The sequence below is a fragment of the Ranitomeya variabilis genome, chromosome 4 (assembly GCF_051348905.1).
Source record: "Ranitomeya variabilis isolate aRanVar5 chromosome 4, aRanVar5.hap1, whole genome shotgun sequence".
Taxonomy (NCBI): domain Eukaryota; kingdom Metazoa; phylum Chordata; class Amphibia; order Anura; family Dendrobatidae; genus Ranitomeya; species Ranitomeya variabilis.
In genome coordinates, this window is record NC_135235.1 from 252,089,888 (window position 1) to 252,117,469 (window position 27,582).

General features: G+C 44.6%; 2 protein-coding genes and 1 long non-coding RNA gene across 15 annotated transcripts in view; 1 reads left to right on the forward strand and 2 right to left on the reverse strand.

Moving 5' to 3' along the window:
- JHY (junctional cadherin complex regulator) overlaps window positions 1-23,111 on the reverse strand; it is a 46,307-nt gene extending 23,196 nt beyond the window's left edge. The window contains exons 1-3 of one of the 4 annotated variants that reach the window (XM_077249480.1): window positions 23,057-23,111; window positions 19,515-19,795; window positions 1,664-2,126 (exon numbers count right to left, since the gene is read on the reverse strand). In XM_077249480.1, coding sequence (XP_077105595.1) covers window positions 1,664-2,126; window positions 19,515-19,765 — 714 coding nt within the window. In that variant the 5' untranslated portion in view covers window positions 19,766-19,795; window positions 23,057-23,111. The other 3 variants (XM_077249481.1, XM_077249478.1, XM_077249479.1) reach the window with 3 other exon arrangements.
- A 100-nt stretch (window positions 23,112-23,211) lies between these two features.
- LOC143764176 (uncharacterized) overlaps window positions 23,212-27,582 on the forward strand; it is a 40,927-nt gene continuing 36,556 nt past the window's right edge. For both annotated transcript variants that reach the window (XR_013213076.1, XR_013213077.1), the window contains exon 1: window positions 23,212-23,296. This is a non-coding gene — a long non-coding RNA (uncharacterized LOC143764176). The remainder of the gene's footprint in view (window positions 23,297-27,582) is intronic.
- Window positions 23,731-27,582, reverse strand: part of CRTAM (cytotoxic and regulatory T cell molecule) — a 42,183-nt gene continuing 38,331 nt past the window's right edge. For 8 of the 9 annotated variants that reach the window (XM_077249490.1, XM_077249487.1, XM_077249491.1 and 5 more), the window contains one exon: window positions 23,731-23,886. In XM_077249490.1, coding sequence (XP_077105605.1) covers window positions 23,828-23,886 — 59 coding nt within the window. In that variant the 3' untranslated portion in view covers window positions 23,731-23,827. The remainder of the gene's footprint in view (window positions 23,887-27,582) is intronic. The other variant, XM_077249484.1, reaches the window with a different exon arrangement.

The following is a 27,582-nucleotide window of genomic DNA, read 5'->3' on the forward strand; positions in this document are numbered from 1 at the left end:
AAATGAAGATGTTGATAGTGAAGTGTTTCTTTGGTCATCTTCATCACCGCACTTCTCATGATGTTGCCTCATTCACGCCACCAGGCCTTGCATCTCTTTGTTGCATCGTTTGCATTTTGCACGCATGCCTGCCTTACCGATAGGCGAAGGAGCTTCATTAAAATATTCCCAAACTGGGTCTCTTTTACGGCCTGCTGCCATTATAAGGAAAGAATGTAATAAACCTCAGATCGTACACACAAACAGATCCAGACTTGTCTGTCTGTGGCTATGCTGCAGTATTGTGCTCAAAGTTTCACTTTCATTTTTTTGTCTGCTTGCCCTTCCTCCTCAAAACACTTAGATTCACATTCTTCTTGTGTTGTGCAGATCTATTCCACTCCAAACAATCAGAAACATATTGTCTAACTTCTTGGACTTGGCACTGAAGGGGTTGATTCTGTATTCATAGGTTTGTAGAACAATAGGATTAAGGTCTTTTTCTCAACTCTGTTCATGTTGTAACATTTTTGCCATGAAGAAGAGGCTGGGACCTCTGCGGAGTCAAATTCAGTTTTGAGAACTGCGTAAGTAAAGCGAGCGTCTGTGATAATATAGGAGAGAAACTGCCCACTAATCCTACAGAAACCTCTGGAAGAGCATGGCATTGTGAATGTTACACATATACAGCCTTTATTCTACTGAGTTAAACAACTCAGCTTTATCTCATGATGGAAGAACCTTTGGATGGTAAAATATTTTCCTCAAAAAGCAGTTTATTGAAAAAAATCCGATTTAAATAAAAAAAATCCGATTTAAATCAAAAAAATCCGATTTTTTTGATTTTTTTTAAAAAACATTGATTTTTATCCACCCTGCCTTGCTCTGATGGAAGGCATTCTCAAGATAAGGGTGATATAAAGGGGCACTCCCCTCTCTATCATTGATGGCATACCCATGGGGGTGCCACCTCTACAACATATCTCAAGAATGATGCCCCATCTTTGACCTCTGGGAATAAAGAGAGTTGAAAGAAGTCATCACTTATCCACAAGATAAGCGATACCTTTTAGACCAGTGGGGGGGCCGACCTCTGGGACATTCACCAATTTCCTCCATCAGATCGGAGCGTCAGTGAACTGCGTCCTCATTGACTCTCTATGTGACTACCGGAGCGCTGTACTCCACTTTCTCCAGCAGTCCCATAGGGAATACATGGAGCAGTGGTAGATAAAAGTGCCCCATTCTGTAAATTAGTGGGGACCCTGCAGTCGGACCTCCACGCATCTAGAAGTTATCACCTATCGGATAAATAGCTGAGAACTTCCTTCAACTAGAACACCCCTGAAAACCATGTTTTGTTTTTTCAAACACCAGCACCACACCTGCCCATAGTCTGGTGACCATAGGTCAACCACATTGAAGTGAACGGAGCCGATTGGCAATACCACGCTCAATCTGTGGACTGTTTACTGCTGGTTTTGGAGAAAAGCAGCCAGATTTTTGTAATCTTGGACAACACAAGCTCATAAATACCTCTCACACTTCCTCATCTCACCAGCACAGTAATCAAATTATAGTGGTGATTTGTGGTGGAGAACACAGGCAGGTAGCGCTCATGAATCATTTTCACAATATGTTATATTAGGCTTCTTATTACGCTTGACAGTTCTGGTGGTCTCACCTGTACAGATGTGCCTTCCTCCATTTTCTTTTTGTGAATGTGGACGTATGATCGGCTTTTTTCTTTTCGCACCCCTAAAGTAACCTTGTTCTTCTCTACAATGTCTTTATTGGACACCTCCCCTTGTGTCGGGAGGAGCTTCCTCTTATCCGATGCCTCCTGATGAGCTCCCTGTTTTCCTTTCTGGCCATTTTCTTTCAGTTTTTGTTTTGTTGTAGCTTTGATCTTCTTGTCCTTGGGGGTCACATTAGTGAGGGGCTTCCAATACGGATGACCATCTGGACTTTCCTGCTCCTCTGAGATGTTGAGGGTTATTTCATCAGGTGACCATTGTTCCGAATCAATGGAGGATATGTCTACAGCGTCCTCCTCGTCTGTGTCCGGTTTGTGGAGCCGGGTCTGGTGCTTCCTCCAGTTCGGGTCGTATCTTAATTCAGAATAGGATGAGCGGATCTCTGGGGGTCTAAAGGGAATGTTAGAAGGAGATTAGATCTTTCCATATATTCTAGGGTGTTCTACTTGAGTTGAGTATCTGTATAATATCCTGCCCGTGATGACTCTATGGTGACAATTGTATCTTCCTGCAGAAGATGATCCCACAGCATCAATCAAGGAATCACAAAGTAATCCTCATCCTTATTAATTACTTGGGAGCTCTTGGGGTCCTCGGAAACCCCACCCGTGTCTGAGGAACGGCTCTAGACGCTTATAAGAAAGAGAAGAAGCGCTAGTGAGAAATATGGCATTTCAGAAGAGGAGTTACATACACGAGAGTTACATAGTGGAAGAACAGGGCCCTCAGCAGCACAGAGTATGTCAGGAGGGCGCTATCTTATGGCAAGTCACAGACTGAGAGTTACATATATGAGGAACACTGTCCCCCATGAGCACAGAGTATGTCAGGAGAGGAAGGTGCTAATCCTGTGGGAGGTCACAGACAGAGTTACAGACAGTGGGGAAAATAAGTATTTAATACTCTGCCGATTTGCAAATTTCCCCCTACAAAAAATGGAGAGTTCTTTGATTTTTATTGTAGGTACACCACTTGTGAGAGACAGAATCTAAAAATAAAAACTGAATGACGAACTGGGAGTGGGGGGAGCAAATGACAAATTGGGAGTGGGGGGAACAAATGACGAATTGGGAGTGGGGAGAGCAAATGATGAATTGGGAGTGGGGGCAAATAAAGATTTGTGAGTGGGGGTAAGGAGAGCAAATGATGAATTAAGGGTAGCGGGGAGCAAATGAGGAATTGGGAGTGGGGGGGGGGCAAATGACAAATTGAGAGTGGGGGGCAAATGACAAATCGGGAGTTGGGGTGGGGAGAGCAAATGACGAATTGGGAGTGGGGAGAGCGAATGATTAATTGAGGGTGGTGGGGAGCAAATGACAAATTGGGAGTGGGGGCAAATGAGGAATTGGGAGTGGGGGTGGAGAGCAAATGATGAATTGAGGGTGGGGGAGAGCAAATGACGAATTGGGAGTAGGGGGAGAGCAAATGATGAATTGGGAGTGGAGAGAGCAAATGATGAAATGAGGGTGGGGGAGAGCAAATGACGAATTGGGAGTAGGGGGAGAGCAAATGATGAATTGGGAGTGGAGAGAGCAAATGATGAAATGAGGGTGGGGGAGAGCAAATGACGAATTGGGAGTAGGGGGAGAGCAAATGATGAATTGGGAGTGGAGAGAGCAAATGATGAAATGAGGGTGGGGGAGAGCAAATGACGAATTGGGAGTAGGGGGAGAGCAAATGATGAATTGGGAGTGGAGAGAGCAAATGATGAATTGAGGGTGGGGGAGAGCAAATGACGAATTGGGAGTAGGGGGAGAGCAAATGATGAATTGGCAGTGGGGGTGGAGACAGCGTATGATGAATTGAGGGTGGGGGGAGAGCAAATGTCGAATTGGGAGTGTGCGGAAGAGCAAATGACTAATTGGGAGTGGGGAAAAGCAAATGATGAAGAGAGAGTTTGGGGGGAGCAAATGACGAATTGAGGGTGGGGGGAAGAAAATGACGAATTGGGAGTAAGGGGAAAAGCAAATGATGAATCGGGAGTGGGGGGAGAGCAAATGATGAATTGGAAGTGGGGGGGAGCAAATGACGAATTGGGAGTCGGGGGAGCAAATGACAAATAGGGAGTGGAGGATGGGAGAGCAAATAATAACTTGAAGGTGGGGTACAAAAAATGAAGATGAATTGGGGTGGGGGGTGAGTAAACGATGATGAATAGAGGGTGCGGGTTTGAGAGAGAGGACATGACATAATGAATTGGGGCAGCTGGGTGTATGTAAATATAACGAATTGGGGGAGCAGGAGGTACAGAGTGGGGAGTGTTGAAGATGACGGAGTGTGACTGCTAATGAATTGGGGAAAGAGTACAGGGAATAATTAATTTATATATTTATTGGTTGGGGAAAGTGGCTATTTATAGTTAGTGGGGGCACTGTGGTAGATTACAGTTTATATTTGGAATGGTGGGTTGCATAATAACTAATTATATATTAATAATGGGTGCACCTCTGTATTCAACTGCGTTGTGTAGAAGTTGGGAAATGTGCTCTGAAAGCAGTGCTCTAGATAACTGTTATTTTATGTAGAGACGAGTCCTGACTGGAAGAAGTGATGGTGGTCTGCACTGAATGAAAGAGAAAAGCGAAGATGAAGGACTTCGACTAGAGACATCATCAATGAGTCAGTGTGTTACCTGTAATCCTACACAACACACTATATACTGTGTACAGAGCTCCTGTGTATAATGTCACTGGTGATCACTGTATTATCTGTTTACTGACACTATATACAGAGCTCCTGTGTATAATGTCATCGGTGATCACTGTTTTACCTGTACACTGACACTATATACAGAGCTCCTGTGTATAATGTCACTGATGATCCCTGTATTACCTGTACACTGCCACTATATACAGAGCTCCTATGTATAATGTCACTGGTGATCCCTGTATTACCGTTACACTGACACTATATACAGAGCTCTTATGTATAATGTCACTGGTGATCCCTGTATTACCTTTACACTGACACTGTATACAGAGCTCCTGTGTATAATGTCACTGGGGATCACTATTACCTTTACACTGATACTGTATACAGAGCTCCTGTGTGTAATGTCAAGTGTGATCACTGTTTTACCTGTACACTGACACTGTATACAGAGCTCCTGTGTATAATGTCACTGGTGATCACTGTATTACCTGTACACTGACACTATATACAGAGCTCCTGTGTATGTACCGGTGATCACTGTTTTACCTGTACACTGACACTGTATACAGAGCTCCTGTGTATAATGTCACTGGTAATCACTGTATTACCTGTACACTGACACTATATACAGAGCTCCTGTGTATGTACCGGTGATCACTGTTTTACCTGTACACTGACACTATATACAGAGCTCCTATGTATAATGTCACTGGTGATCCCTGTATTACCTTTACACTGACACTATATACAGCGTTCCTGTGTATAATGTCACTGGTGATCCCTGTATTACCGTTACACTGACACTGTATACAGAGCTCCTGTGTGTAATGTCAAGTGTGATCACTGTTTTACCTGTACACTGACACTGTATACAGAGTTCATGTGTATAATGTCACTGGTGATCCCTGTATTACCTTTACACTGACACTGTATACAGAGCTCCTTGTTGTGAATTCTGCTCTTGGGTTCCCTCCGATGGTTGTTGATAGTGATGCAGTTGTCCCTGGGTTGCAATCCTGGGCAGGTGTCCCTGCTGATTGCAGCTCTGACTGGGATATTTAGGTGTGCAGGATTCATTAGCCCTTGCCAGTTGTCCATTGTTCTTGGAGGTTTTGCATCTCTGTCTGCTTCCTCCTGCCCTGCTGCCAAATCAGCAAAGATAAGTGTCTGGTTTTTGTTTCTACAGCACACATGCTGTGTGCTTTACAATTCAGTGCAATTCATGGTTTTTTCTTGTCCAGCTTAGACTGTGTTTGGATATTTTCAGTCAAGTTGGATTCTCAGGAGAAGCAGATATAAATTCCATGTCTTTAGTTAGATGGTGGAATTTTTGTATTATCTGCTGTGGATATTTTTAGGGTTTTAATACTGACCACTTAGTATTCTGTCCTATCCTTTCCTATTTAGCTAGCTTGGCCTCTTTTGCTAAATCCTGATTTCTGCCTGCGAGTGTCTTTTCCTCTAATACTCACAGTCAATATTTGTGGGGGGCTGCCTATCCTTTGGGGTTCTGCTCTGAGGCAAGATAGAATTCCCATTTCCATCTATAGGGGTATTTAGTCCTCCGGCTGTGTCGAGGTGTCTAGGATGTGTTAGGTACACCCCACGGCTACTTCTAGTTGCGGTGTCAGTTTAGGGTTTGCGGCCAGTACAGGTTCCACTTACTCCTGAGAAAAACTAGAAAAAGTCCACCGCAGAGATATGCAAAAATCTCCACACCTGACTAAAGGTGCGGAGGGCAAAATCTGCAGCCCAGAGCTTCCAGCTTAGCTGAATAGATCCATACTGATAAGCTGGACAAATGAGCAAAACATAGAATGTGCTGAACAAATAAGTCCACAACAAGTGGACTGCAAAAGGACAAGCAAGGACTTATCTTTGCTGAACTGGACAGAGTGTCAGGGAAATCCAAAAGAGCAGTGGCTCCAAGCAGGAACAATTGACAACTGGCATTGATTGAGGGATAAGGCCAGACTAAAATAGCCGAGCCAGAAAGACGATCAGTGGAAGCAGCTGCTGATGCTAAATCCAAGAAGCAGCTATACCACTCAAAACCACAGGAGGGAGCCCAAGAGCAGAATTCACAAAAGTGCTACTTACAACCACCGGAGGGAGCCCAAGAGCGGAATTCACAACAACTATATACAGAGCTCCTACATATGTCACTGGTGATGCCGGTATTACCTGTACAGTTACACTATATACAAAGCACCTGTATTGTCATGTCGGACGCTGTTCACACTAGGGCGTCCGACAGACAGCGGTAATTCCTCATTCGTCCACTATATGCTCAGTGGCGCCGGTTAGATTTGATCCAGATTATCCGGGGTTAATCTGGCTGGTACTCGGGTTGAAGGCTGGGTCACGCCCACTGCCTTTAAATAGTTTTGCTGGGCTTTGGGCGTCGCCGATTATAGCTTGTGTCTTGTGCCTGGTGATCTCGGTTCGGAGTGGTGGTCTTGGGAGAGGAAATATTGTATCTGGTGGTGTATTATCCTTTGTCATATTTCTCCTTCCTATATTTGTATTGTTTTGCCCTGTGCACATTATAGTGTTTTCCTGTGTGTATGCGGCGTGTTGCATTTTTAGTTTTCCCTGTCTGTGCTTTCTGTAGGGGTTGGTGTGAGGTCTTATCACTGGGTGGTGGGTGGAGGTTTCAGCTTAGTTCTGAAGCAGGAATCAGGGAGAGGCCTGGCGGCCCAGACATGCACACCATCAGTGTAAACTCTGGGAGAGGGACAGACAGGGTTTCCCTAGCCTGAGGGATATTGCAGGGGCCCGGGTAATCAGCTGTAGTCTACCCAGTATCCCCGTGACATGTATACAATGTGCAATGTCACCGGTGATCTCTGTATTATTTGTACACTGACACTATAGACATTATATCTATTTATTAGTATCCTAATTTTTTTTCTTGCAGGTCTTGCATCTACTGCTCTACTCCACCTATTTATTCCTTTTACATGCTGCACAACTACACAGTGACATATCACTTTTTTGTAGTATGATGAAAGAGCTGTCATATGCGTGGCTGCTGAACCCCTGATGAACCCCCTTCATCCCCAATGGGGGGGAAAACGCGTTGGGCATTACTTGGGGACTTTTTAAAAGACATTGATCATCGCCTTATTTATCAGACTATCTTTACATCTGGGTTTTGTGGATAACAAGACGGGACACCACACAAATAGATGAGTACAGATTTGAGATGTTGCATTGTTTCTTCATTGAAAAAGACGATTGTGTCTTTCCATCATATGTTTTTTGTGCTGTGGTATTTTGCATTTAATTGATTTCTTTGTATCTGGAAAACCTGTATATGGCTACTATTATTGAAACAATTTCTTATAAACTTGTCACATCCTGTGATGGTATAACAGACGCTAATTAGCGCATGATTTATTACCTTATCCCTGTATTTGGCTGTTTATGTGAACAGGATGGGACACCATAGCAAATGGATGGGTGCATGTATTACAACATTGCTTCTTTACTTGTGATTGGACGATTGTGCCTTCACATTATGGACTCGTATGCTGTGACATATTTTGCTGGGACAAACATTTTTTGCATTCTGTCTACCCGTTTATTTATTTTGGATCAAATCATTGAGTGATCTATTAGTTTTTTCTGGTGATTATTACCCTTTTGAGAGACATCTGAATTATTACTATTTTGTGATTCTGTGTGTTCTTTTCTTTGTTTTGATTTTTTCTTCTTCCTTTTACGGGTACCAGGGTGTATTTGGGACACTTCTATTCTTTATCTCCATTGCAGGGATTCTAAGGGACCCCAGGGTCAGCCACCGATGAGTGTGGGCACCTACCGCTAAAACTTAGGGTGTCGACCTCCACTGCCAGGCAGGTGTGACTATAGGGAAGAGTTATAGGGCTCACCAGTATTCCTGTACTGCAGGGTTTTTCAGGGATGTAAAGGGTGAGTCGTCGAGGAGTGGGGGCGCCTACCGCCGTAAATTAGGGTGCCAACCTCCACTGTTAGGCAGGGTATATTGTAATACCCTACAGGGTCCAAGAGGTACATAATTTATAATTTATCTTCCCAAACTTGTAGCATTATTAAGTAAAATAGAGTATTTTACTCTTTTTAACTTTTTCTATTAAAGGTTATATTTTAGGGATGCTTGTTGTTTCCTTGGTTTTGTTGGTGTTTTCTAGGATTCTGATTTATTGTAGTTTGTTTTTTGTATTCTAAGAAATGTTTAATAGGCTAGAGTAGGGCCAGGCCAAAAAGAGTCTACCTTGTTGTGGTGGCAGGTTAAAAAATCTTTTGGCCAAAACAAAAGCTGCTGGCTATGTATGTGATCTGGTGATGGGAACTGTTAATGTGTGATTGGGGAGGACGTGGTGCAGAAGTGGAGTTTTTCCAAGAGGGCGGTGGGACTGTGGAAGATGTGAGGGGTGGAGGCGGAGCCTGGACGGAATCTCAAGGGGTCCTGAAAATGTTGCCAGTACGGGGCCCTGAAATTCCTAGTGGCAGCCCTGGTATCAAATACTTATTTTATGCAACAAAATGCAAATTCATTATCTAAAAATCACACAATGTGATTTTCTGTTTCTTATGTTTAGATTCTGTCTCTCACAGGTGAAGTGTACCTACGATAAAAACTACAGACCTGTCCATTCTTTGTAGGGGGGAAAACTGGCAAAATCAGCAGAGTATCCAATACTCATTTTCCACAATGTGTATGAGGAGCAGGCCTCCCAGCAGCACAGAGTATGTCAGGAGAAGACTGCGCCGATTTTGTAGGGTCCCCCAGCGTCAGGGAGCTGGATCATACCAACTAGATAGAGCGCCTCTGATGCTGAATCTCAGACTATAATAATAATAATTAATTTCCTTCCTCCAGGGAAAGGCGTGGGGCTGCGTCTCACTTTCTAATGGTCCGCTCGTGTAATGTGAGTGCTATAAGCCTGTCTGCAGCCGCTGCCATTAAGGAAATGATCGTTTAATTAAAGTAAAGAAATGGTTTTAATGCAACGCGAGGGATATTGAATTTTCACACCTCAAACTGTTCCAGTCAGAAATGCGTTTTTTTCTGAATAATCTTATAGATTTTACCCTTTTATTGCCTGTGCTCGCTGTGCGTGTAGCTTGGCATCACAGATGATCAGGTGATTATTATTCATTACATGGGTTACTGACAAGCGCCACTACCGGGAAGATGTGACCCCGTAGGTCTCTACATCTGACCCTACACAGACTTTCCCTACAACCCGGAGGAGTGTTCCTACATTATTAGTATATAACACCATATCCATCACCTTAAAGTGAAAAGTTCCACAACTTTCCAATAAACTTTAATTCTCAGTCAATACCTTACTGCAGAAGCAGAAAACCGATCCTGACCTAATACTTGCACTCAGGGTTTAATACAATAGTTTCCAGACTGGACCATTCTCTGTGTAGACCCTAGACTGATACATTTTACCTCCACTGATACATTGTAGCAAACTATTATGGAGCAGGAGGCTTTGCCCCTAAGCCGTGTATATGGGCTTGCAAGTCATAGGAAATTGAATTAAAAGACACTTTGGTATATTTAATCTGTTGTCTTGTTCCAAACAAATTAATTTAAAAAATAAAAATAAAAATATGTAAATGAGCTGTTACGATCTATGGGTGGAACATATATCTTCCTACGACTGCGTCTCCAGGGCTTATTTCAAATTAAAGAGGGTCTTACCATTGTGGGACATTACTCCAAACACCAAGAACTGTCCTTATTAAACTTCTATGGCACTTCAAACAACTGTATATAATCCAAAGCGGGCTTAAATCAATTTAGCCACAAGAAGAGAACCATATACAGTAACAATGAGCTATGTATAAATCTTTATTTGTCATTAAAATATAAAAACAACAACAAGGCCAAGCAATATCAGAAAGACTAAGTGTCCAGGAGAATGATCGGAACAAACTACAGCAAAGTACATCATAATAAATCCATGGCTCTATTAAGGTGATCTAGTACATATATTAAAGAGAAATCCACATCGGTTTATACTGTAGAAAGCCTCGACCAATCAGAGACGCGGGATTTCCAGGACAGACAGACAGACAGACAGAAAAACCCTTAGACAATTATATATATAGATAAGCTCTGGAGGTGGAATCTCAGGGAGATCTATTCCCCTGACGATAGATCTTAAGACCTCATTTGCATATTAAGAAAAACATGGATTACTTTGGAATAAGACATCAAATATCAAGGCATCATGTTATTCAACTTTCTATATTCTACAAGCCCATATACACATCTTAAGGAGGGTGGTCCCTACTGAAAGATTCCCTTTAACAGCAAACAGAGATCTTAAAAATGGTGAAGAACTGAGCTAGAACCAGCTAACTATGACTGCTGCCTCCTTATCTGGGCTCCGCCTTTCTGATAGAGATGCTATTATATGGGGTGCAGGGATTACACTGGTATCTGGACCGGCCACATAGCAGGAAAGGGTAATATTGTCAGGTACAAAATTTCTTGAAACCTTAGGTCCCAGAAGTTTTAAGTTCCACCCCTGTAGCTGGTTGCTAGGAGATAGAGTATGATGATACATTTGTGACAATTTTTTAAATGTTTGGCCACACCCCCTTTTAACCCTTTTGGGGTCCATCCATTGATCCATTGGGCGGGCGACAACTTTCCTTGCTCAGTGTCTGTGGGAGGCTCACTGATGACAGAGCAGCCTCGCTAAGGATCCGTTACATTGTTAACCTGTCACAGCAGTGGATACATTGCCGATTTGGGATGGAGATGGAGGAAATGTTACTGTGAAGGAGATGGGGGCGAGATTACAGATGGCTTCACTGGAGCATCTGCCGCTCGTCCACAAGAATCATTTTCAAGAGCCGCAGTAAATGAATGTAAACACTTGCAAGGCAACGCTGCCAGATGCTCCTCGGGCGCAAGTCTGCCCATTCTTCGCCAAACTATTGAAGAATCCTATTAAAACATTTAGCGACATTTAATCCTTGTGTGTTTGGCATGAGACATCCATGTTTATGGGGTGCGCTGTCATTCCTCCTAGTTATTAGTTATCTTGATGCGCTGCAGTCACCGTACCAGCCACGAGGCTCATACAATATGCAGTTTATTGGAGTCACCGGATGTGTCGGGGCGACGGCGTGGGCGCAGATCAGCTGCGGATTATCCGCCTGCACAAGAGCTTATCATTTCCTGAATCTATTGACCTATGCAAAGTTATTAGAAAGTGATATTAGGCCTCTGACTGGGAGACTTATGTGGCCAATAGGTTAGCAGTGTCTGCTGGGCGCAACATCACGTGGACAGGATATGGTAATCCACAACTGGGGCAGAAACAGAAAGCACAGAGGGCACCATCAGTCTGAGACTGGCACTGGACGTGACTGGCAGAAAATGACAGCTGCAACATGTAGTATACAGCACCGGTGTTCTATGTATACAGCCCGGTACATCACACCTCTGTATATACAGCCCGGTACATCACACCTCTATATATACAGCCTGGTACATCACACCTCTGTATATACAGCCCCGGTACATCACCCCTCTGTATATACAGCCTGGTACATCACCCCTCTGTATATACAGCCCGGTACATCACCCCTCTGTATATACAGCCTGGTACATCACCCCTCTGTATATACAGCCCGGTACATCACCCCTCTGTATATACAGCCTGGTACATCACACCTCTGTATATACAGCCCGGTACATCACACCTCTGTATATACAGCCCGGTACATCACCCCTCTGTATATACAGCCTGGTACATCACACCTCTGTATATACAGCCCGATACATCACCCCTCTGTATATACAGCCTGGTACATCACACCTCTGTATATACAGCCCGATACATCACCCCTCTGTATATACAGCCTGGTACATCACACCTCTGTATATACAGCCCGGTACATCACCCCTCTGTATATACAGCCTGGTACATCACCCCTCTGTATATACAGCCCGGTACATCACCCCTCTGTATATACAGCCTGGTACATCACACCTCTGTATATACAGCCCGGTACATCACACCTCTGTATATACAGCCCGGTACATCACCCCTCTGTATATACAGCCTGGTACATCACACCTCTGTATATACAGCCCGATACATCACCCCTCTGTATATACAGCCTGGTACATCACACCTCTGTATATACAGCCCGATACATCACCCCTCTGTATATACAGCCTGGTACATCACACCTCTGTATATACAGCCCGGTACATCACACCTCTATATATACAGCCTGGTACATCACACCTCTGTATATACAGCCCCGGTACATCACCCCTCTGTATATACAGCCCGGTACATCACACCTCTGTATATACAGCCCGATACATCACCCCTCTGTATATACAGCCTGGTACATCACACCTCTGTATATACAGCCCGGTACATCACACCTCTATATATACAGCCTGGTACATCACCCCTCTGTATATACAGCCCCGGTACATCACCCCTCTGTATATACAGCCCCGGTACATCACCCCTCTGTATATACAGCCTGGTACATCACATCTCTGTATATACAGCCCGGTACATCACCCCTCTGTATATACAGCCCGGTACATCACCCCTCTGTATATACAGCCCGGTACATCACACCTCTGTATATACAGCCCGATACATCACACCTCTGTATATACAGCCCGGTACATCACCCCTCTGTATATACAGCCTGGTACATCACACCTCTATATATACAGCCTGGTACATCACCCCTCTGTATATACAGCCTGGTACATCACCCCTCTGTATATACAGCCCGGTACATCACACCTCTATATATACAGCCCCGGTACATCACCCCTCTGTATATACAGCCTGGTACATCACACCTCTGTATATACAGCCCGGTACATCACCCCTCTGTATATACAGCCCGGTACATCACACCTCTATATATACAGCCTCAGTACATCACACCTCTATATATACAGCCCGGTACATCACACCTGTATATACAGCCTGGTACATCACACCTCTATATATACAGCCCGGTAGATCACACCTCTGTATTAACAGCCTCAGTACATCACCCCTCTGTATATACAGCCCGGTACATCACCCCTCTGTATTAACAGCCCGGTACATCACCCCTCTGTATATACAGCCCGGTACATCACACCTCTATATATACATCCCGGTACATCACACCTCTATATATACAGCCCGGTACATCACACCTCTATATATACAGCCCGGTACATCACACCTCTATATATACAAACCGGTACATCACACCTCTATATATACAGCCTCAGTACATCACACCTCTATATATACAGCCCCGGTACATCACACCTCTATATATACAGACCGGTACATCACACCTGTATATACAGCCTGGTACATCACACCTCTATATATACAGCCTGGTAAATCACACCTCTATATATACAGCCCGATACATCACACTGCTATATATAAAGCCCCGATACATTGCATTGCTATATATACAGCCCCGGTACATGACACAGATATATATACAGCCGATATATATATATATATATATATATATATATATATATATATCTCCCGGTAACATTGCACACAAGCTGCTCAGTAAAGACATGCAATCTCTGCTTTCACATCTATGTCTCGCGGTTCCTCATTTTCATGCACTTTTAATAGTCGGTAAATTGGAAACAATTGCCTATTTAAATTATTAGTAGAATGGCGGCGAGGTAATAATTAGCGTTCCCCATCTTTTCTTAACAGCCTGCCATACTAATCACTAAATTGAATCATCTCTTCAATATTCATCATTGCCCTCTGCAATTTACCTTGGAGGACGCTAATTGCTCTCCATATGTTCCGCATTTACTCATTTCTATTTACGACGTGTAGATTAGGAGTTTTCTGCAGAAAACATTTTTGTTTCGCAGCCATTAAAATAAAAAGCATTGAGCTCTCCGCAGTGACGCCCCACCCCACATATCACGAATTACAAAGGCACAATCACCTCTTTATGTGCGGGGAGCACTCGGCTCGGTGGGTCGTCCGCACTGGAGAAGGATAAAACCGTCCAGATTTACATGTAAAATATGTTCTAAAAATATCTCCAAACAAACAGCCTTTATTATGGTAATGTATATCACTCATGACAGTAAAAAGCCGCCATGTGATCGCCTCCCAGCTACTAATGGTCTGATGAATCTTAACAACCATTATAATACAAAAAATAACAATTTATGAACGTTTTTATGACTAAAGATTAGGAAAAATTACACCTATTGTGATATGCAAATAGAATTTTAAGATATACCTGTTATTCCAGGTGACTTCTGAAAAAGCCGCCCTCTGTGTACGTGAAGAATAACCCTATTTTTGGCCGTAATATAAATTGTATTCTGCATTTTCATCAGTTTTTCCTTCTGCAGACTCTACCTCTAATTTTCAGTTGTCTCTGAGCTGGTGGGTGGGAACTAGCGGCTATCATGTCTCCATACACAGCACACACAGTCATGGGGGCTCCTGATTTCCTGTAGCACATGTTCAGAAGCAGCAGCAGCATGAAGGATATTATACACCAGTACAGAGCTGTGTATCTGTGAATCAAGCACTGAAATGAGATAAAGCTCTTAGAAAGCTGCAGCAGCATGGAAGGCATTATATAGCGGCAATGGGCAATACATTTGTAAGTCTTGCACTTGGTTGAGAGAAAACACTTACGAGAAGCAGCACCATGGAGGACATTAAACGGCAGTACCAAGAAATGTAGCTGTGAATCCAGCTCTGAGGTGAAATACATAAGAGCAACTGCACCATCTGTGTGAGTATCTGGCTCCCTCTCTCACTGTGTTACCCCCTCCCTCTCTGTAGATGTTAATAAGCATCTGTAATTTCATACCTCAGTGTGCTGATATCTACCTCATCTTGAGCAGAAGGGCTTTTAGCATTTTTTTTGATTGGATGGTGAGGTCAGAAGGTTGGAGGGGGAAGAGTTGCTCATAAGTGGACAAAGAAGAGGTTTTTCTGAATATTTTCATATTCACTTGAACTTATCACAGATGCACTGTTTGTGGAAACCTGGCAGCTTTAAAGGGGCTTCCACCGACAGGCTTAGCAGAAGCCACTCCGTTTACCAGATCCCTGGGGTTGCCCCGGCCTTCACCCTCAGGACTTACACAGGGATTCCAGGGCAATGATCAATGAGTCAGATGCTAACTGATGGAGAAAGCTGGAGACAAGAAGGATTGTTACATGAGGTTGATACCAAGAAATCACGTCAGGAACAAATTAAAAACCCCCACAATATCGGAGATAGAAAATGGAATATACAAAGTAGAGAAACAGGACCAATGGATCAGAGTAACCAGGTTTGACTGAAGTAAACTGCCCACCGTCAACCAGCAGTAAATTATGTTTTAGTGCAGCGCCACCTAGCACCGGGGCAGAAGTTGCAGTAGCATGTCCAAACACAAATGTGACCGTACTACTGATTTAAGCAAAGTTGAAACAACAATGACTATTTAATCTGGCTGCCATTGAGCTTCTTATTTATGGACTGGTTTATTAATTAATTGATGAAGTTGGTTGGATCGGTTTTATTCAGAAGTACAGCATATTCTCCAGTTTATTACATTACAGACCTCTCTGGGGATATGAAAATTATTGAACTTTTCTCCATAATAGATACAGCACATTGTGATAGACTCAGGGGATTATTACTTTGCTGCCCCCTATAGAGACACATGCATTTAACCGAAACTATACATTTTAATATAAAAAATAATTACATTTCTTCCCTCCAACAGATACATTCTGATTTCCTCTGCAAAGCAGCAATATTTATTAAGTTTTCACTACAACAGGTTTTAATTTGATCTCTCATTTTAGAAACCTCGTAAAAATAATTTGGCTGATCTTCGTAATCATTTTACTATTGAATAGGGTAGTGATAGGCCCCATTACTGTACCCTAAAGTCCTGTTGATACTTGACCAATAAAAGAGTTTACAGTTGATAATTTGCATATATGACAGATAACTGCAATCATATCAATAATCTGAATATTTATGGTGTCTTTGATGATAAAACAATCTTTCAAAACAGCTTCCAGTTTCAGAGCAGGGGAATACTTTGATATATCTGCAGTACACAACACTTGCATCAATACTATACTATTACTGTATACTAATGAGCCAAAGCAGGGCCGTCTTTGGAGATGGATAGATTTTTTTTGGGTGGCAATAATATTGGCCCTTAAATGGTGCCTTTATTGTACCCTAATATTTTATAGATTTTGTAAGCAGCAATATTTTTTTTAGATACTATGGTAATGGTTCTATTAGTTTTTCATATACGGTAGTAGTTTTGAGTGTCACACGCCACGCGTCTCAATTTGTGGATGCCTTCTCCATTTGTGGCTCATGCGCCTGGTGTTGCCACCACTTGTGGATTATGCACCGAGCACCTCCTCCATTCGTGGTCATGCGCCAAATGCCTACACCATTTGTGGACACTACACAGGCTGATTCCGCCATTTGTGGATCACGCGCCGGGTGTGTTTCCCATTTGTGGATCACACACACAGGCTGTCTTCTCCATTTGTGGATCACGCGCTGTGTGTCTCCTCCGTTTGAGGATCATGTGCCGAGTGCCTCCTCCATTCATGTCTGCCCAAATTTGTAGATCACGGGCTGAGTGCCTCCTTAGTTTGTGGATCATGTGCCAAGTGTCTCCTCCATTTGCTATTTTAATACCTGGCAGCTAACATCGCTTAGTACAGAATATGTGATTAATGTCCTGTATTCGGTTTTTCATGGATTATGTAATAGCTCTACAGGCAGAGAAAATGGACGTGTAAGTGATCATTGCGAGCCGAGCGTCCTGCCGATATTTTTATTATCCCCTTCCATTAGTTTTCATGAGAGCAATGCTGCCCTGCGGGGGTCTTTCAGGCTACGTCTTTTATAGGGGTCTATTCAGCGCTTCCATAGTGCAAGGATTTCAGCTCAGTGGAAGTAAAATCCATTCTGCAGAAGCCATTCAGCCGGGGGAGGATTTATTTATCTATTTCCTCTATGGCTTTCTGCAAAAAAAATTCTTCTCTGATGTTTAGTGCTATCAAATTCTTAAGAAAAGTCTCCGGTTCAGAACTATGCAATGCGTAAAACCCAAGTTATTACATTAATGTATCAGTAACAATCTGCAGAGCATTGCACCTCTCCATCTACATCCAACAGGTGCACATTACTCTACTCTGCAGATTATTACATTAATGACCTCGGTAAGAATCTGCAGAGCATTGCACCTCTCCATCTACCTCCAGCAGGTGGACATTACCATATTCTGCAGATTATTACATTAGTGACCTCGGTAAGGATCTGCAGAGCATTGCTCCTCTCCATCTACATCCAACAGGTGGACATTATTCTGCAGATTATTACATTACTGACCTCGGTAACGATCTGCAGAGCATTGCTCCTCTCCATCTACATCCAACAGGTGCACATTACTCTATTCTGCCAATTATTACATTAGTGACCTCGGTAGGATCAGCAGAGCATTGCTCCTCTCCATCTACTTCAGGGGTGGACATTACTCTGTTCTGCAGATTATTACATTAGTGACCTCGGTAAGGATCAGCAGAGCATTGCTCCTCTCCATCTACATCCAACAGGTGGACATTACTCTATTTTGCAGATTATTACATTAGTGACCTCGGTAAGGATCTGCAGAGCATTCCTCCTCTCCATCTAGATCCAACAGGTGGACATTACTCTGTTCTGCAGATTATTACATTACTGACCTCGGTAAGGATCTGCAGAGCATTGCTCCTCTCCATCTACATCCAGCCAGGTAGACATTACTCTATTCTGCAGATTATTACATTAGTGACCTCAGTAAGGATCTGCAGAGCATTGCTCCTCTCCATCTACCTCCAACAGGTGGACATTACTCTATTCTGCAGATTATTACATTAGTGACCTCAGTAGGGATCTGCAGAGTATTGCTCCTCTCTATTTCCCTCTAGCAGGTGGACATTACTCTATTCTGCAGATTACTACATTAATGACCTCGGTAAGAATCTGCAGAGCATTGCACCTCTCCATCTACCTCCAGCAGGTGGACATTACCCTATTCTGCAGATTATTACATTAGTGACCTCGATAACGATCTGCAGAGCATTGCTCCTCTCCATCTACAGCCAACAGGTGCACATTACTCTATTCTGCAGATTATTACATTAGTGACCTCGGTAGGATCAGCAGAGCATTGCTCCTCTCCATCTACATCCAGCAGGTGGACATCACTCTATTCTGCAGATTATTACAGTAGTGACCTCGGTAAGGATCAGCAGAGCATTGCTCCTCTCCATCTACCTCCAGCAGGTGGACATTACTCTATTCTGCAGATTATTACATTAATGTCTCAGTAACAATCTGCAGAGCATTGCTCCTCTCCATCTACCTCCAGCAGGTGGACATTACTCTATGCTGCAGATTATTACATTAGTGACCTCGGTAACGATCTGCAGAGCATTGCTCCTCTCCATCTACCTCCAGCAAGTGCACATTACTCTATTCTGTGGACTATCAGGCTATGTTCACACGATGCGGTTTTTGCTGCGGATCCGCAGCGGAATTGCAGCTGCGGATCCGCAGCAGTTTTCCATGCAGGGTACAGTACAATGTTACCCTATGGAAAACAAAATCCGCTGTGCCGACGATCCTTTTTTTCGCAGGCAAATCCGCGCGGATTTGCCTGCAGAAAAAAGAAGTACCATGTCAATTCTTTCTGCGGATTCCGCTGCGGGTTTCCAACAGCACCAATAGGAAACTGCAGTTGGAAACCCGCAGTGGAATCCGCAGTAGAAAAAGGACACAAAACCGCAGAGAGAAGCACCGCCGTTTTTCACTGCGGATTTTCCCGAAAAAGGACCTGAAAAATCCGCAGTGAAAAAAGGATCGTGTGAACGTAGCCTCAGTCATTTTGTAGAGATCTGCAGATCATTGATCCATTTATGCAGGTGCATATTGCTGTATTCTGTATATTATTACATTATGCAATCTGCAGAACATTTCACATATACATCTCTCTGCAGATCTGCAGCGCATTTACCATTAACCACTCTTTGGCCGGTCATGTGACAGTGTTACCTGCTGATGGCCGCCGCTCCCTCTCCTTGGTCCTCAGTGGTTCCTCCTTTCACATGCGGCTCCTCCGTGCCTTGGAAGATAATCCCGTGGTTCCGGTGTATGCGGTTCTGGAGGTCGCTCTGGTACCATCTCTCCTCACTTGCGCTGTCTGTATCACTGTCCTCCAGACTATCGGAGCTGAGGATCGGATCCAGGTCAGCGGCGGTGTTCACACGGCCATGAGGGGGTCGCACAGCGTTGTCAGCCTCCATCAGAGTTGTCAGAAATCACTACACCCTGGACTGGGGAAAACATAAACCGTAAATAGCTGTAACAGGCAGGAACGGCCCCGTCACATAAGGAGGCAGGAACGGCCCCGTCACATAAGAAGGCAGGAACGGCCCCGTCACACAAGGAGGCAGGAACGGCCCCGTCACACAAGGAGGCAGGAACGGCCCCGTCACACAAGGAGGCAGGAACGGCCCCGTCACATAAGGAGGCAGGAACGGCCCCGTCACATAAGGAGGCAGGAACGGCCCCGTCACATAAGGAGGCAGGAACGGCCCCGTCACATAAGGAGGCAGGAACGGCCCCGTCACATAAGGAGGCAGGAACGGCCCCGTCACATAAGGAGGCAGGAACGGCCCCGTCACATAAGGAGGCAGGAACGGCCCCGTCACATAAGGAGGCAGGAACGGCCCCGTCACATAAGGAGGCAGGAACGGCCCCGTCACATAAGGAGGCAGGAATGGCCCCGTCACATAAGGAGACACTCCGGGGCTGGGAGTGAGCACACTGTATCCTTGTCCTGTCAGCCATATTGGATGTAACGGATGTTCCATTATTATATGGACATTATATATGCGGCCATCAGCCTAACATAAAAACCACTGAGGAATAACTGAGAGAATAACACTGATCATGCTTACCATTACATATTTTCACATGACAGACAAGAAGGGCCCAGTCTCCTCGCTTCGTGGCCCCTGCTCTGGACTGGGCTCCCCAGACTCCACAACTCGGCCCCCAGCCCCTCGTGTGGTCTGTACAAGGTGATGAGTATTGGGCTTTAGCCATCAAAACCATGTTACCCATAGCAACCAATCACAGCTCAATTTTATTTTACCACAACAACCAATCAGTGGTCAGTTTTCATACAAGCACATCAGAGCAACTAATGAGAGCTCAGCTTTCATTTTACTTCAGCAGTATAAGAAATATGTGAGGACATCGTCTCCCTCATGAAATCGATGATTCTCTATGGAGAACGGTAATGATGTGTGATACACGGTGTATGTGATAGTGGAGGGTGGTAATGATGTGTGATACACGCTGTATGTGATAGTGGAGGGCGGTAATGATGTGTGATACACTGTGTATGTGATAGTGGAGGGCAGTAATGATGTGTGATACACGGTGTATGTGATAGTGGAGGGCGGTAATGATGTGTGATACACGGTGTATGTGATAGTGGAGGGCGGTAATGATGTGTGATACACGGTGTATGTGATAGTGGAGGGCAGTAATGATGTGTGATACACGGTGTATGTGATAGTGGAGGGCAGTAATGATGTGTGATACACGGTGTATGTGATAGTGGAGGGCGGCAGTGATGTGTGATACACGGTGTATGTGATAGTGGAGGGTGGTAATGATGTGTGATACACGGTGTATGTGATAGTGGAGGGCGGCAGTGATGTGTGATACACGGTGTATGTGATAGTGGAGGGCAGTAATGAAGTGTGATACACGGTGTATGTGATAGTGGAGGGCGGCAGTGATGTGTGATACACGGTGTATGTGATAGTGGAGGGCAGTAATGAAGTGTGATACACGGTGTATGTGATAGTGGAGGGCGGCAGTGATGTGTGATACACGGTGTATGTGATAGTGGAGGGTGGTAATGATGTGTGATACACGGTGTATGTGATAGTGGAGGAAGGTAGTGATATGTGATACAGGGTGTATGTGATAGTGGAGGGCAGTAATGATGTGTGATACACGGTGTATGTGATAGTGGAGGGCGGCAGTGATGTGTGATACACGGTGTATGTGATAGTGGAGGGTGGTAATGATGTGTGATACACGGTGTATGTGATAGTGGAGGGCGGTAATGATGTGTGATACACGGTGTATGTGATAGTGGAGGGCGGCATTGATGTGTGATACACGGTGTATGTGATAGTGGAGGGCGGTAATGATGTGTGATACACGGTGTATGTGATAGTGGAGGGCGGTAATGATGTGTGATACACGGTGTATGTGATAGTGGAGGGCGGTAATGATGTGTGATACACGGTGTATGTGATAGTGGAGGGCGGTAATGATGTGTGATACACGGTGTATGTGATAGTGGAGGGCGGCAGTGATGTGTGATACACGGTGTATGTGATAGTGGAGGGCGGTAATGATGTGTGATACACGGTGTATGTGATAGTGGAGGGCGGTAATGATGTGTGATACACGGTGTATGTGATAGTGGAGGGCGGTAATGATGTGTGATACACGGTGTATGTGATAGTGGAGGGCGGTAATGATGTGTGATACACGGTGTGTATGTGATAGTGGAGGGCGGTAATGATGTGTGATACACGGTGTATGTGATAGTGGAGGGCGGTAATGATGTGTGATACACGGTGTATGTGATAGTGGAGGGCGGCAGTGATGTGTGATACACGGTGTATGTGATAGTGGAGGGCGGTAATGATGTGTGATACACAGTGTATGTGATAGTGGAGGGCGGTAATGATGTGTGATACACGGTGTATGTGATAGTGGAGGGCGGTAATGATGTGTGATACACAGTGTATGTGATAGTGGAGGGCGGTAATGATGTGTGATACACGGTGTATGTGATAGTGGAGGGCGGCAGTGATGTGTGATACACGGTGTTTGTGATAGTGGAGGGTGGCAGTGATGTGTGATACACGGTGTATGTGATAGTGGAGGGTGGCAGTGATGTGTGATACACGGTGTATGTGATAGTGGAGGGCGGTAATGATGTGTGATACACGGTGTATGTGATAGTGGAGGGTGGCAGTGATGTGTGATACACGGTGTATGTGATAGTGGAGGGCGGTAATGATGTGTGATACACGGTGTATGTGATAGTGGAGGGCGGCAGTGATGTGTGATACACGGTGTATGTGATAGTGGAGGGCGGCAGTGATGTGTGATACACGGTGTATGTGATAGTGGAGGGAGGTAGTGATGTGTGATACACGGTGTATGTGATAGTGGAGGGCGGCAGTGATGTGTGATACACGGTGTATGTGATAGTGGAGGGCTATGTAACCAGTGCTGGGGTCTGCAGTGTGACCAGTAACAATGTAACTATGTCCTATCATATAGCCCCATGTCCTATCATTATATTGCCCAGACTAACTCCTCACCTTATCCTGCTGCTTCCTGGGCTGCTCTGCTTTGTGCTATTGATGTTTCCATAACAACCGAAAAGACAACAAACTGCCTGGAACAGAATTGCCGGTCTCATCCTCAGAGCAGGGAGGGAGCCGGGCAATGCTGCCCCCTACTGTGCATAGAGTGGTAATGGCCGTATATACCTGGCACACATGTACAATCAGCCAACTAAAGGAGAGAAGTTTCCACAGCAGCAGCCATAGGAGAATGCGGATCATGTGACCTGCAGCCGTATCCATACGTCATCACGTCACAGAGGTATATGGCGTCTTCACTCTTCATTCATTCATATTTCATAGTCATATCGGGGTATGTGCAGTGTTGTGTGAACAAGTGCGTACAATGTGATATTCTAGGATGTACAGATAAAGCATCGTATGACGGTAAATGAAGCGTGTGCAGCACAATGTACCCGCCCTGTGCAGGAGTGTCAATAATAGAAGTGTCCATGTATACATTTATTATATCTGGTGTATAGGGATGAGAGGTGGTGGTGGATGGGCAGGATTGTATTCCTGCAGGTAGAGGGGCAAATATCAGGGTAAAATCTGTGTCATTTACCTCTGCATGTGAATATATATGGCTCTTGTCATTGTGCTTGGTGATGTACGGCTGCGGGGGCCCAATGTTTGTGCTGATACCGGAGGAGGTCTGGACTCTGCAGTTATGGGGTCAGCAGAACGGTGGTGACTTTGTTGCATGTAACACCGTGAAGATCTTGACGTATTCTCACAGGCGGCCGTCCTCTGTGCCTCAGAGTATGTGCTCCTTTTTCTTAGTTTTTATAACCTCAGAAATACAGAGTCCACAAATACTGTTCTGTATAAATACTTTATTCTCATTCCATACATGTAACATATAAGACACGTAGACCGCAGCTGTACAGGAGATCTCCACATTGGGGTGCGGCTGCCTCATAGAGATACCTGCGTGTTGTACTGGATCCCAGGGATTTTGTGCTTGGTGTTTTCTGCTGTGGACGATACAAAGATGTCAGATTTCCGTTCCCTCTGATTCGGCAGAGCCGAGCTGGAGACACAACAGTCGCCTGCTGAGCCGCATTTCATTTTAATGTAGTCTTAATTCCCAATTACTAAGTTAAGAATTTAATCTTCAACCCAAGAAACATTGGATATTGGTAAATAAAACAGGAGGGAGGCGAAAAAAAACCTCCCTGTCTGAAAATCTACGGCCTTCTAGTGGGTTCTATTTCTTACCGTTTTCAAGATCTCGGCTTCTAGTCAGTGAATGGAAACATTCTTAAACATATCCAAAGGCTAAAACACTGTACAGTCCTAACGTTTCTCACTCCAATGTTTCCCAAACCCCAGTCCTCATGGCTCCAACAGATCCTATTTTCAGGATTTCCTTAGTAGTGCACAATTTCTGATGTCTTGGTGATAACTCTATCACCTTTGCGATATTGAGGAAGTCCTGAAAACCTGATCTGTAGGGGCCGTGAGGACTGGAACTTGGGATACACACTGCCCAAGACAATGTCGTGAGGAAAACGCAATGGACTCCAGACTTATACATTATGTTCTGCACTGAAACATTGTAACAAACTATCAGGAAGCAAGGGTGCTGTTTCTGTTTTTAGCTCACAGAGCATTGTCTAGACCAAACCAGGACAAAGTGCAGCAAAAGGGCTGAAAGCAGCGGCCCACAACCGACACCATGCCCTCCACGTCCTCAGGATGCAGATGACAGTGAATACCTCGGTGGAGGAGGCGGACGCCAGCTCACTTCTTCCACCAATCAGTGTGTGCGACTGAGACATCAGACGAGATAACGTCACTAAGTCGCGTCTGCTGAGAAGAGAGTCAGTGCACTGGGGACCAGAGCAGAGCCCGGCGGGAACAGGAGCGAGGCGAGTAGTGAGGGCTTATACTGAATATAGGGAGGCTATGTGAGGCTCATGGTGTACATAGGGGGCTATGTGAGGCTCATGGTGTACATAGGGGGCTATGTGAGGCTCATGGTGTACATAGGGAGCTATGTGAGGCTCATGGTGTACATAGGAGGCTATGTGAGGCTCATGGTGTACATAGGGGGCTATGTGAGGCTCATGGTGTACATAGGGAGCTATGTGAGGCTCATGGTGTAGATAGGGGGCTATGTGTTATCTCATACTGTGTATAGGGGCTATACGAGGGATCATACTGTATATTGAAGGTTATGTGGGGGCTCATACTGTATATGCGGCCTATATAAGGGCTCATACTGTATATAGGGGCTTTGTGAGGGTTAATACTGTATATAGGGAGGTTATGTGGTGGCTCATACTGTATATAGGGGCTATACGAGGGATTATACTGTATATTGAAGGTTATGTGGGGGCTCATACTGTATATGGGGCCTATATAAGGGCTTATACTGTATATAGGGGGCTTTGTGAGGCTTAATACTGTATATAGGGAGGCTATGTGAGGCTCATACTGTATATAGGGGCTATACGAGGGATCATACTGTATATTGAAGGTTATGTGGGGGCTCATACTGTATATGGGGCCTATATAAGGGCTTATACTGTATATAGGGGGCTTTGTGAGGCTTAATACTGTATATAGGGAGGCTATGTGAGGCTCATACTGTATATAGGGGCTATACGAGGGATCATACTGTATATTGAAGGTTATGTGGGGGCTCATACTGTATATGGGGCCTATATAAGGGCTCATACTGTATATAGGGGGCTTTGTGAGGGCTAATACTGAATATATGAAGGCTATGTGAGGCTCATGGTGTACATAGAGGGCTATGTGTTATCTCATACTGTATATAGTGGGCTTTGAGGGTTAATACTGTTTATAGGGAGGCTATGTGGTGGGTCATACTGTATATAGGGAGGCTATGTGGTGGCTCATACTGTATATAGGGGGGTGTCAAGATACTTAATACTACTCAATATTAAGTGATTCAATTAATATTAATATAAAATAATAGGTTAATATTAAGCGGAATTAATTTCAGACTATTGGTTCGTCCTCCATATCAGTCAAGGTCTCTCATGTGTCTCATGAAAATAAATTGCCCACCCCTGGTCTAGAATTAACACAGTTGTGACAAACCCTCAGCTGTGAGTGAGATTGGGGATGTTAACAATATTAGTGAGGAATTGGCATAAACAGTACAATAGACAGTTACAGAATGATATACAGTGGGGAAAAAAGTATTTAGTCAGCCACCAATTATGCAAGTTCTTCCACTTAATAAAATGAGCGGCCTGTAATTGACCTCATAGGTAGACCACAACTATGAGAGTCACAATGAGAAAACAAATCCAGAAAATCACCTTGTCTGATTTGGTAAGATTTCTTTTGCAAATTATGGTGGATAATAAGTATTTGGTCATTAACAAAAGTTCGTCTCCATATTTTTTTTTTTTTTATATATCCTTTGTTGGCAATGACGGAGGTCAAACGTTTTCCGTAAGTCTTCACAAGGTTGGCACACACTGTTGGTGGTATGTTTCCCCATTCCTCCATGCAGATCTCCTCTAGAGCAGTGATGTTTTGGGCCTGTCGCTGGGCAACATGGACTTTCGACTCCCTCCAAAGGTTTTCTATGGCGTTGAGATCTAGAGACTGGCTAGGCCACTCCAGGACCTTCATATGCTTCTTACGAAGCTACTTCTTCGTTGCCCTGACGGTGTGCTTGGGATCATTATGCCGAAAGACCCATCCACGTTTCATCTTCAATGCCCTTGCTGATGGAAGGAGGTTTGCAGTCAAAATCTTATGATACATGGCCCCATTCATTCTTTCATGTACATGGATCAGTCTTCCAGGTCCCTTTTGCAGAAAAACTGCCCCAAAGCATGATGTTGCCACCCCCATGCTTCACAGTAGGTATGGTGTTCTTTGGATCTTTGCAACTCAGCATTTTGTCTCCTCCAAACACAAGTTTTGTTTCTACCAAACAGTTCAACTTTGGTTTCATCAGACCATATGACATTCTCCCAATACTCTTCTGGATAATCCAAATGCTCTCTAGCAAACTTCTGCTCGGCCCGTACTGGCTTATGCAGGGGCACACATCTGGCACTGCAGGATCTGAGTCCCTGGCGGCATAGTGTGTTATACTAGTTTCACACTAGCGTTCGGCAGGGCTGCGGATGGCAGTCTTCTTCCTCCGTGAAGCTCCTCCCACTGCCACACCTCTTTCTTCAGCTCCGCCTACATTCTTCAGCTCCGCCTCTGCATTCGTCCTGCGTACCCCATCTTTAACATTGGGTGCGCAGGCCTTGCGGATGTGTGCGGATGCCTCCGCATGCGTCGTTTTGAAGCTGCGCCGACCGCAACAAAATCCAACATTGCGTTTGACGCAGATCAGCGCAGCGTCAAGATGACGCATGCGGAGGCATCCGCACGCATCCGTATGGCCTGCGTACCCAATGTTAAAGATGGGGTACGCAGGACGCAGGCAAACGTAGGCGGAGCTGAAGGAAGAGGTGCGGAAGTGGGCGAGGCTTAACGGAGGAAGAAGGCTGCCATCCGCAGCCCTGCCGAATGCTAGTGTGAAACCAGCCATACTGATGATAGCCTTTGTTACAGTGGTCCCAGCTGTATGCAGGTCATTCACTAGATCCCCCTGTGTGGTTCTGGGATTTTTGCTAACCGTTTTTGTGATCATTTTGACCCCACGGGGTGAGATCTTGCGTGGAGCC